This window comes from Oryctolagus cuniculus, chromosome 7 (assembly GCF_051225735.1).
Source record: "Oryctolagus cuniculus isolate XC-2025 breed Fujian yellow rabbit chromosome 7, ASM5122573v1, whole genome shotgun sequence".
Classification (NCBI taxonomy): Eukaryota; Metazoa; Chordata; class Mammalia; order Lagomorpha; family Leporidae; genus Oryctolagus; species Oryctolagus cuniculus.
The window spans coordinates 6,379,678-6,392,073 of NC_142873.1; the positions used below are offsets into that span (position 1 = coordinate 6,379,678).

General features: G+C 45.9%; 1 protein-coding gene across 4 annotated transcripts in view; it reads right to left on the bottom strand.

Moving 5' to 3' along the window:
* Positions 1–677: 677 nt before the first annotated feature.
* Positions 678–12,396, bottom strand: part of ASTN1 (astrotactin 1) — a 340,316-nt gene continuing 328,597 nt past the window's right edge. For all 4 annotated transcript variants that reach the window (XM_070077167.2, XM_070077166.2, XM_051858230.3 and 1 more), the window contains 2 exons: positions 8,553–8,736; positions 678–4,044 (listed from right to left, as the gene is read on the bottom strand). In XM_070077167.2, coding sequence (XP_069933268.1) covers positions 3,807–4,044; positions 8,553–8,736 — 422 coding nt within the window. In that variant the 3' untranslated portion in view covers positions 678–3,806. The remainder of the gene's footprint in view (positions 4,045–8,552; positions 8,737–12,396) is intronic.

A 12,396-nucleotide genomic window follows, 5' to 3' on the forward strand; every position in this document is an offset into this window, starting at 1 on the left:
GCAGGAAGTCCAACTTTGATCCTAACTTTTCAAGAGGGCCTATTAAGCCCAAACACTTAACATTTGATTATTGAAGAATTTAAAGGGAATCACATTTTGGCAACAGCCAAGATAACATCTGAAGTTGCATTGTGGAGAGAAAAAAAGAGATTAAGTATTTCATAACAGCCAGCCTATCCCAAATGCCTTCACAGAATGCAAGACAGGAATGTGTCGGCGAGGGGGGGCGGGGGAGCTTTTGCAATGTTTCTCTTCCATGTCCGTAGGATAAATCCTAGCAACTTGCAACGCACCCTGTGCTTCTTTGTCATAGTTCTCCTCACTCCTGCAATGATAGTTCAGTGTCTAAATGTCCACATAAAACACCATGCTCAGGCTCAGAGAACAAGCACATATCCTCCACAGCATATGCCATGTCTGGGATACAGTAGGTACACATGTCATTGATTAATCATTGCCGCAAGTGGTAGAGAGAAGATAAGACCTTTTACTTCACACTAATAAACTTATAGCTTGCTTGAACAGACAGTTTTACTTTTTTCCTGCAGTCAGGATGTGGCCACTGGCCTCTACACTTGGCATTTAAGATACAACTTCTTCAGCCTTAGCAATTCCCCAGCAGACCCAACCAGATTACTCATTGTTGAATGACACAAATAACATCCACACACCCAACATTTACCAACAGCTTTGTTTATTATTTAGTCGATTATTTAATTTTTAATAATCACACAATAATTCTCTCTTAAACAACACTGTTATACCTGAAGATGGCCACATTATATTCTTTCTTCCTTCTACAGTAATAAGGTGGGTGTTTTCTTCGCACTCAGTTTTTTAATAGAACATCTGAGTATCAGGAAGTGAGGTTAACTAAAAACAATGAATGGACCATACTCCATGGAAAGTGATGCACGCGCGGTTAAAGGTCTAATGCTAACACAGAGGTTCGTGGACATTCAAGAGGAAACACCAGAGGTCTCAAGGGGCCGCCAGAGCTGGGAGAGTGGGGGTGGATGTGGGCACTCCCTTAAGACCTGGTTTGGCAGCTTGAAAATCTGAGGTTTAATACTGGTCCCATAGCATCCTTTTTCCTAGCCAAGATGGGTTCTTCCCAGCCAGCTTTGGGCAGTGTCAGCAGGATGTGATTGACGGTGCCTTCCCGGGACAGAAATCCTCCCCTTAGCTGTAACACCATCCTGAGATTACCCTCATTAGATAATTCATATTGAGCTCTGTAACTTGAAAGTCAGTTGGACACAGCCACAGGAGGGGTGTGTGTGGTTGGGGGGGTATGTGTATGTTTGGATGTGCATGTGTGCGTGTGTACATGCCCTACACACACACACACACACACACACAGTGAGGGGACATGAAGGGTAACAAAATCAGAACGAGAACTGTGGGCAGCAGGGAGTAGAGGAGGGTCACAGAGAGGCAAAGCAAAGGATAGGGATGGGGGTGCATGGGTGATGGACAGCCTCATGAGGGTGGAGAACAGCCAGGAGAGAGGAAGACAGGGCGCAGGGCGTCTAAAATAGAGGGAAGGGGTCAGGGCATGACCCCAGTGCATCCTTCCCCTCCCGCTTGCCCGTCAGCTCCCAGCTCACCACACTGGGGCAGGAAGGCACTGGCAGCCTCCCCACCGTCCCACAATGACGTGAATGAAAGGAGGCAACAGTGGCAACAAGGTGTTGTAGGCCCTGCCCCATCGGCCTGTGACAGCTTCCTCTCCGGCAGTGGTAGAGCACTCGCTTGCCCCTTAACTGAGGGTCCTGCACTGAGACAGCCCAGTCTTCTGCCAGCATTTTGCTCTGGAAGGAGGGGAGTCTCTGTGGCAGGCACATCTCTGTAGAAAGCATGATATAAAGCTCTGAGTGTTTCTCTGGAAATAAACAGGGAAGGGGGTGAGCTGAACTGGTGCCTTCAGTCCTACCACAGGCTTCATTCCTGTCACCAGTGGGGAGGCTGCGTGGGTGAGGGCTCACTTTGGCTCCTCCCCTCCACGGCACAGTGGGCATACAGCGGGCACACCCATGCCTTGTATACTAGGGAAAGGCAAAGCTCCCTGGGCAGGTCCCTGTGGAGCTTAGCACTCAGACAGTCGCACGCTGCAGATCCTGACAGCGGTATTGAGGATTGCAGGGCGGTTAAGATCTTGTGCTCTGAAGTCCAACAGCCTGGGCTCAAACCATGCTGGGGCATACAGCGCTGGAGAGAACTGAGGCCAGAGACATTACCTCTGTCTCCTCAGTTCCTCATGGCTGAAATGAGATAAGAACAGCATTTTCTGCAAGGGGTTGTTGTGGGGACTCACTGATGTGTGAAGTTCTTACTGCAGTGCCTTGGCTCACAATAAACACCCCATCAACCCTACCTGCCACTATTCCTATTTAGCAAAGTTCAGCATAGTTCACACTGGCCTTACAGATCCTGCCTCTCCTTGTAGATCTCCCTCCTGTGTCCACCCCAGCACAAGGCAAGGTGGCTGATGTACGTGTTTGGGCCTCACAGGTGTGGACGACAAAAGCCATTGTGGTCCAAATGGCCTTGAATGGCTGTTCGGGAAAGACTGAGCTTCCTGTTACCCAGGCTTCTGCTGGTGCCCACATCAACACCAGGGCAGTAGGGTGGAGATGCCCTATCAGCCCTTCACTGCGGTCAGTGGCACTTGCCTACACCCAGCAACTCAATGGGCAGTGACCTTCGTCCTGCTGATGTTCATCACAGGAATAACTTGCAGAACTGGTAAACATGGTTAAGCAAATATAAGAGCAGAAGGGACAGTGGTTCCATGTATGTCATCAACAATAGTTGTAATTCACTAAAACACTGACAAGAAAGTTTGGACCCCTCCTGGACCAGGTCACATGTCAATCAAGCCTTATCCGTATGAGGTTCAGGGAGTGAAGAGAATCCGGACGCTTAGACTTACGGCTCCAGAGAAGTTCATCCAAAGGAGGCACAGGAGCTTTGTAAAACAATGAACTCCACTTCTTTTCTAGAACGTGGATGTCTGAGTTGCCCAGGTAGACTTCTCTGAAGGTGCACTTGCCAGGAGCATTTTGTTGTCTCTGAAAAACACCTTGTTCCAGAAGATTTCGCAGTGGCATCTCCTTGCCTCTCTGAGGGGTGTTGTGCCAAGGAGATGATAGAGATCTGTCAGAGGAAGACTGAATCCCAGTCCTGGCTTAAAACACCCAAGTGGCTCCCGGGGGCCTACCACAGAAGCTGGGTTCACCTCTGAGGTGTGGAGATAGCAATGGGAAGGCCTGGGAGAAGAGACAGGAAGCACAGACAGGCACCACCTTCCCTCATTTTCTTGCTAACTTTGTGAGCAGGGTGTGGGCTCCCAGAGTAAGGTGCTTCCTAAGGAATGCCTGAAGGCAGAGCTAACAGCTTTCTGGCCTCACCTGTGTCCCCAACTGCAGTGGACTCAGAAATTGAGGCACAGATGCCTCAACCTGGTAGACCTTCCATGGGAAGCAAGACAGAACTTCTTGAGCATGTTGATGACCCTCTTGGAGAAAGACCAATGAGGAAAACAAATGACTGGCAAAACAAGCCTCAAACTCAACTTCTAAAGAAAAAGCACTGCTGGAGGCACTGGCTGGCAGGTGTCGTTCATGCAGATGGAGAACAGGAAACTGAAAAAATCGCGAGGGGCCAGTCTCCCTTGCTTTGGGTGTTGCTTATGGAGGTGCTAATGTTCCATTAAAAAATATTAAAAATCCACAAACCAAGCCAGCTGCCTCCCTCCCCGCTCTCTGGCTTCATTCTGGCAGCCACTCCCTGGCTGCACGGTGCTAGATGTCTTTGCTGTCCCCATAGTCATTGTATGGGATGCTGAGGGTCTGCTCCTCACAGGTCTTCCTGAGGTCCCGGCTGAGCTCGGACCAGTCAAGTCCGTAGGGCTTGATCTCACTGTAGCGGCAGCCCAGGTACTTGAGGGAGCTGCGGCGCAGGCTTATCCTGGGTTCCTGAAGAAGTCCGTTGCACCAGCTGCTGAGCTCACCAAGCTGGGAAAGGATAAGTCCGGCTTTCCTAGGGATCAAGGTTCAGGAGACGCGGGTTAGAAAGAAGAGGGAGGCAGGAATAAGCAGAGCCACTGTCAGTGTGAGACCCCACGCCCCTGGAGGGCAGAGCCCCGTCTGTTTGGCTCACTGCTACCTTCAGCACTTAGAAGAGTGGATCCCCACACATATCTGTGGAATGGGTGAATCAGATGGCTCTGTAAGTGGGGCAGACTCCAAAAAGAAACAGAGGTGACATGAAGGAAGGAAAAATAAAGAAGAGAGAAATCACCAATATTTTAGTGGAAACGTAAACCTTTTAAAAATCATAGATCTGGCAGTCTTGGGAAACAAATCAAATCAATTTCCTTTAAAGCCAGTAATTTATCATCACTAAATGACAAACAATGTGCTTGGCTGAATATTTCTCTTTTCAAGGCTATTTCTGAATTGGTAAAAAGCATCTAGTATTTTGCACTGAAGGGGATATCCAATGTCACCAATTAGGCCTAGATTGAGGTAATTACAGTGTACAAAGAGCAAGGACAATAGTGCCCTCAGTTCCCTCTGACATGGGGTCCTCACTTAGGTAAGGCAGACTTTCAGTTGCATATATCACTTAATTAACCTCAGGTGAACTCTTGTTCCCTCCCCCATCTCTCAGAAAGTCAGGAGGCCACTGCCATTGCAATTAAGCCCTTTTTTCCATAAAAGTGGGAAAGGGAGGGGATTAGAGGGTGCCTGAGCCACTGCAGATATCAGAGAGAAAGGAGAGGGGAGAACAAGGTTGCCCAAGTTCACACTGGAAAGAAGTCACTGCTCTGAGCCACAGTGTGGAGTCTCTGGCAAAAATCTGGGGGTAGTGGAATGTCACCACAACCTCACTGTGTCTCCCTCTTCCTGGTACCTGGGTCTGGCGTCAGAGGCTAGGACCACTGGACAGTTCTCAGTCCTCAGACCTCACTGGCTTTGACTCTGATCACTTGGGATGGATGACGGAGTGCGATTCCCTCACTCAGTTGTACCTGTGTTCTTCAAAGCCTTACGTGGCCAGAGACCCACAAGCTCATGTGAGGCTACAAAATCCTGTTCTGGAAGATTTAATGAACACCACTCCTCGTCCAGTGTGTTGACTGTCAGGCTAAATTCTCAAAAGAGGAACCATCCCTTGTCTAGTTTAATCAACAATTCCTTCCAGAAACTCAAAGTTTCTACACCCCATTTAGAGCAAGCTTTCAAAGAACAATAACCACATTCATTTCATTCCTCTCCTGGGTCCTGGCAAAGAGCGTCACCCAGGGGTGACCTCAATGCATTCCTAAGAGGGCAGGCTGAGCGATGGGTGGAGCTGACATTGGAGGGAAGGTGTGGAGCTTCCGCAGCAGAGTCCAGGCTGGGGGTGATGTGAAGTGGCATTTGCTTCATCCGCAATGGTGGGTCGCAGGAAATCAAACAAACACTCTGCCTGCCGACTAAATAGCCTCTCAGACAGATGATCTGTACTTTCCCCGTTCGCCTGTGCAGTTGGCCAAGCAGGTTTTCCAGAAGTTGTCACCAACAAGGTCCTCAGGGCCTCTCCTCTTAACCCATCCCACTGGATGCCTTTAGTTGCTGACGACTTCTTGGGACGAGGCAGTGGGAGAAAAGGAAGGGCAGGGAGCATGGACATCTCGTTCAACAGATGGATAAGGAAACACACCCTGGCCATCCTCCCAAACACAGAACGTCAGTAGCCCTTGGAGTCTTTCTTCCTGCTTTCCCTGCTCACTTAAAAAATTACACTAGGTCTGCCTTTGACCACCTCGAAGTCTGCAGCCGTCTCTCTTAGGAACAGTACAACCAGTGTTCTTCTCCAGGTGTTTTCAGTCCCTGACTCCGTGTGGCGCTCTCCAGCAGTTCCAGTGGACGTGGGTTTACTGGAATCGAGGGGGTGAGTCCTTTCTGCTCCCAGGAAGAAGGAACCACCACCCTCTGTCACTCATTCTCACGCTCACCCCAAAGGGGCCCCATGTTGCTCAAGACTTTTCCTTTCCTGTGGTTCTCCCGGAGATCCATGACACAAGAAAGCAAGACTTTATTTCCCCAAGCTTGTGAAACCACTCAATGTCTTCTAATCCATAGCTGTGAGAGGCTGGTACTGCACAGGGAAGAGCCCCCTGGGAGGAGAGTTTGGGGAGGGTGGTGTAGAGTCAACAGCCGGCTTCACTTTACAGGAAGATCCACAATTATTCCCGTGCTCCCTTTCTTCAATAGCTGATTTTACTTCTGACTCTCGACTTACAAAAGAGAACTTTTAAAAGGACTCCAATGTCCTTAGAAATCAGGATGATATACACGATGCTATTCAATGCTATTTAAATTGTAACATTTCTGTTCACTGAGAAAGAACTGTATATGCACACTCAGAAGAAAGGAAGGAAGAGAGAAAAGTCAGGAATACAGAACAGAGAGGAAGAGACAGAGTGAGGGAGAAGTCAAAGGGTGGGGGAGAAATTGACAGGTGTGGAGAGAGGGCATAATCTTAGATGTGAGTAACAATAAGATTAGGGTATGGAGTGAAGGGATATCCCTCTTAAAATGCATCTACTTTATAACCCCGGGTTTGGGTTATACCAAAATGGAACAAAGCCACAGTAGTGGCATTGGTTTGGCTAGGAACTACAACCCCTTATAAACATTGGGAAACAACTGATGGACTGTAGAAAGAGCCTGCCTGCCTTTACACACAAAATTATTTTCTTTCAGGAAGATAACCTAACATTTCTTCCAACCTTTGAAAGTGAGATAACAAAAGGAAACTGTCCCGAACATTGGTACTTTCAGGAAGTCTGTTATTTCAGAGGACAACAGGCTCACTGAGGCTGGGTCTTGTTCCACGTGGGTCAGAGGGAAGATGCATGGGGTGACTTCTAGCTGATGTGATTTTTTCGTCCTGCTGGCTTGAGTGCAAAAGTTCTCTAGATCCAGAGGATTCTGCAGCACTGATTTTCTTCCTTTCATTTTCTCTTCTACTTCTTCTGCTACTCCTTCTCTTTTTCTTCCTCCTCCTCCTTCTCCCTTTTCTTCCCCCTCTCTTACTGGCTAACAGTCCTTGTCTTACTTTTGTTTTTTTCTTCATGAGCCCCTAAATAATTGGAAAACACTTAGGCGCCAAATTTTATTTGAAGATTCTCTTTGAGGTTGGCATTCAGTGAGCAATTAAGACGCAACTTGGGACAGTTGCATCGTATATCAGAGCACCTAGTTTGAGTCCTGTCTCTACTCCCTATTCCAACTCCCTGATAGCATGTACCCTGGGAGGCAGAAGGTGATGGTTCAAGCACTAGGCACCCACTGGAAGATCTAGATTGAGTTCTGAGCTCTTGGCTTTGGAATGGCCCAGCCGCACCCCCCCCCCCCATCTCTCTCTGCCTTCCAAGTGAAAATATTAAAAAAAAAAAAAAAAAAAAAAAGCTTGGGGCAAGCGCTGTGGTGTAGCAGGTAAAGCCACCACCTGCAGTACTGGCATCCAATATGGCCACCGGTTTGGGTCCCGGCTGCTCCACTTCCAATTCAGCTCTCTGCTGTGGCCTGGGAAAGCAGTGGAAGATGGCCCAAGTCCTTGGGCCCCTGCACCTGCATGGGAGACTTGGAAGAAGCTCCTAACTCCTGACTTCGGATCGGCCCAGCTCCAGCCATTGTGGCCATTTGGGGAGTGAACCAGTGGATAGAAGATATCTCTCTCTCTCTCTCTGCCTCTCCTTCTCTCTCTGTGTAACTCTGACTTTCAAATAAATAAATAAATCTTGTTTAAAAAAACTTATAAAAAAAACTCTCTTTATTATGGCCATGTAAAAATGTCAATATCTCTAAGGAAGTCTGTTCTCTAATGCTGCGATTCAGTCATGATGAACAGAGTCAAATAAATAAATAAATAAATGGTGACATCTCTATACATTCTTCTTACTCCTTATTGCTTACTTTCCAACAGTTCTCTCTGGGATGAATAACCTAAAAGTAGTGGGTATTGAAATATTGAATATTAGGAAGTAGTAACCTTTGACCAGCAGAGTTGGCCAACACTATGCATCCTAGCTTTGGCCAAGACATTTGTCGATGTGAGTATTTAGCAATTCTCATATTGCCTTTTAAGAGACTATGGATTTTAACTTAAAATAAGTATGTAGACTTTTCATAATAAATGTAAAGTCCACAAGAAATATTTTTGCATAATCTCATTAATAAAATCCCTAATTTCCTTCCACAAGACTGAGCTTTGGGCTCCTACCGTTTTAGCATTAAGAACGTTGTGTCAACATGATAAAGGAGGTCAAGAGCAACGTTTTTTTAGAGTTCAGGAAATGCATTCATGACCACTTAAATAGAGCTTATCCAAAACTAATCTGCATTCTGAACTGTCTAAAAGCCAAGGAATTACTCCTCTGAGCACCTAAGCTCAGCCAGGAAATCGCTGCACCTTCATGAATGCAGTATTACAGTGTGAGAAAGGCATGGGATTGCAAAGGCTCTTGCAACCAGACCATGTGCTTCATTGACTACCTGGGTCCTAGTTCATCCTCACACCGCCAGGTGAATTCGCCAAAACTCTCGTAGTGCTGGTTATAATGGTAGAGGACTCGATGTAAGGTGGGAGATCCCAGGTCCAGAAGAGTGTTGTAGGCTGTCTGCTGCTCCTTCCCACTGGTGTAGCCATTGAAGAGGTTGTAGATCTTGTCGGCTATTTCTGAGGAGGAAAGCAAAGGCAAATAAGCAAGATTGCACTTATTCAATATAATACAGCACTCAGTAGGTTACGTCAAGAAGGTCATGCACAAGGCAGGCACTGTGGCCTGGCATGGGATGCCTGCATCTTGTAGCAAAGTGCCTGCTTCCACTTCTGATCCAACTCCCTGCTAATGTGCACCATGACAGGCAACAGGTGATGGCCCAAGTTCCTGGGTCTCTGCCATCTATGTGGGGGCCTAGATGGAATTCCCAGCTTTTACCTTCAGTCTGATCCAGCCCCAGCTACTGTGCTCACTTGGAGAGTGAACCAGTGGATGGAAGATCTCTCTCTCTCTTCTCCGTCTATATTTCTCTTTCCATTGCTCTGCCTCTCAAGCAAATAAATAAATTGACAGAGTTTTATGGAAAATTAAAATCAAATGTTTGAGCTTATTTTGGTGCAAAAAATTTTTGGTACCAAGAAGTAATATTCATAATTTGTGAGAAATGTGTACTACAAAAATACAAGGCAAGGATCTCAAAAGATATTTTGACATCAAAATAAACGTATAGTTTCGATGTTACCTTTCAATGAACTTTTTGAAGTACACTCATATACACATGTTATGTGCATGTATATTTGTGCACATGTATATATATATATGCACGCATACTGGTGTGTGTGTGTGTGTGTGTGTGGTAACTTAAGACTATTGGGTCTTAGGCTGGCACTGTGGTGTAGCAGGTAAAGCTGTCGCCTATAGTGCTGGCATCCCATATGGGCACCAGCTCGAGTCTCTGCTGCTCCACTTCTGATCCAGCTCTCTGCTATGGCCTGGGAAAGCAGTACAACATGACCCAAGTCCTTGGGCCTTTACACCCATGTGGGAGACCTGGAAGAAGCTCCTGACTCCTAGCTTCAGACCGGCCATTGTGGTCATTTGGGGAGTGAACCAGTGGATGGAAGACCTATCTCTCTCTCTCTCTCTCTCTCTCTCTCTCTCTCTCTCTCCCTCTCTCCCTCTCTCCCTCTCTCCCTCTCTCTCCCTCTCTCCCTTTCTCTCCCTCTCTCTCTTTCTCTCTCCCTCCCTGCCTCTGCCTCCCTATTACTCTGCCTTTCAAATAAATAAATTAATTAAAAAAAATTACTTGACCTAAAGCCTGGAGAAATTAAGTTGAGTAATTAACTTTATCTATGTCCTAGAAGACTTCAGTTTTCTCTTTCTCCCCCTCCTCTCTCTCTCAGTTTTAACAAAAGATCTTTTGACTAGAATACCTATAAGGTCAGTTTCAGTATGATATTCTTCAATAACCTTGATTTTTACGCAATTTCCTAAAAATACATAGTCTGAGGCAAAAGCTCATATATTAATAGTTGCCTGAAACGTTCGTATCAGGGAAGCAAGAATAAGGATAAAGAGATATAACGCAAGAAAGGCAGGAGAGGAAACATAGGAGAATGTATTAAGGAGCCATCCACCCCTTTCTGGTAAGAGGATGCTAAGTTTTGCAGGAGAGGATATGTACAGCTACTCAAACTCCACTGATCCACCCAGAGAGGAAGAAACAACACTTTATCTCTAGCTCTCATGCCCAGTTTTGATCCAAGTTGCTTCTGTGGGGACTTAACAACCTTTCACCTCTAGGTTGCATAATCCTGGATGCCTTAGTGGTACTGAAAGAGAAATTGAAAATTCCTGGGCAACAGGCGACAGACATTTGACTCGGGATGAGGTGCAGCACTTGGGGTCATGCTGTGAGCAACACGGAGAACCTTGTGTGGCTGTGACTGTAGGAACACAAGACCTTGCTAGGATCACCTGGACTGCATACAAAGGCAGCCATGTAGCTCTGCAATGACACAGATACCAAGCTCTGCAGCTCCTAATCTCTCAGGTTAAGTTATGCCCTGGATATATCTGCCTCAAAGGTATACAATGCTAAGTCTGAACTTGTTGATGTGGCATAGTGGCAATGGTTTTTGTATAACCTTGGCAATTTTTCCCAAAGAGTTCAAAATAATTTTTCTGTTTTCTTTTTAAATTTTATTTAAGGTATACAAATTTCATGTATTTCATATATGCAGATCAGGAACATAGTGATATTTTCCACTCTACCCTTACTCCCGCCTACACTCTCACCCTTCTTCCTCCTCCCACTCCTATTTCCATTCTTATTTTTTACAAAGATCTATTTTCAGTTCACTTTATACTCATAAGATTAACTCTACACTAAGAGTATGAAGAAAACAAAAAAAATTGTCCCTCAACAGTCAAAACAAGAGCTATTAAAAAATCATCGCATCTCAAAAGGTCAATTTCACTCTTATACATTACCTTTCAGGTACTCTACTAATTACCAAAGATCAGGAAGAACATATGGTATTTTTGTTTTTGGGACTGGCTTATGTCACTAAGTATAATGGTTTCCAGTTGCATCCATTTTGTTGCAAATGACAGAATTTCATTTTTTTTACTGCTGTGTAGTATTCCATAGTGTATGTATACCATAATTTCTTTATCCAATCTTCAGCTGATGGACATCTGGGTTGATTCCTTATCTTAGCTATTGTGAATTGGAGCTCAAAGTACTTTATCATTAAACATTTTATCATTAAATCTGTCAGAGGGAAATGTTTTTATGTTACCTCCATAGCCAGTTCTACTCTTACCCTACCCAGACATTGCAATGACTTTCTTACTTTTGTATCTTGACCATTGCCTATGAGGATAAGAGTCAGATCTTAATTCTTTAGTGTCCAAGAGTGGCTTGCAGAGGGCCAGATGATGCAGTACATCAATAAATGCAAGCTACATGAATGGAACTCGTAACTTTGGGAGCAACCCGAATCTACCTGGGGGAAGGGCTTCTCATCGATCTCTCTCCACACCAGGTCATACCAATCCTTTAGCTCCCAGTCTCATGGTCAGCACAGGCAGCTGCATGAAGCATAACTTTGGTTCAGAAATCAATTTAGATTTTCAGGTTGTTAGAATGGAAGCAAGAGATAAAGAAGATGATGACTTAGAAAATAGGGATCTGGGCCGGCGCCTTGGCTCACTAGGCTAATCCTCTGCCTTGCGGCGCTGGCACACCGGGTTCTAGTCCCGGTCGGGGCGCTGGATTCTGTCCTGGTTGCCCCTCTTCCAGGACAGCTCTCTGCTGTGGGCCGGGAGTGCAGTGGAGGATGGCCCAAGTGCTTGGGCCCTGCACCCCCATAGATGACCAGGAGAAGCACCTGGCTCCTGGCTTTGGATCAGCGCAGTGCGCCGGCCGCAGCGGCATTGGAGGGTGAACCAACGGCAAAGGAAGACCTTTCTCTCTGTCTCTCTCTCTCACTGTCCACTCTGCCTGTAAAGAAAGAAAGAAAGAAAGAAAGAAAGAAAGAAAGAAAGAAAGAAAGAAAGAAAGAAAGAAGAAAGAAAGAGAGAGAGAGAGAGAGAGAGAGAAAAAACAGGGATCTATGATATTCCTCGTTATTTATGAAAGCATATTCTTGACAACAACTTTGCATGTGTGAATTCAAATGCTTACATAATCACTGAAATATGGTTATGAATATCCTTGTTTTACAAATGAGGAGACTCAGACAGAGGTTGTATTTTCTTTTTTAGGTCTCCTAGTCAGTGCGAGCTGGAGGCAAGGTTTAACACTGTCTGCCATTGCTATCTTGCACCAG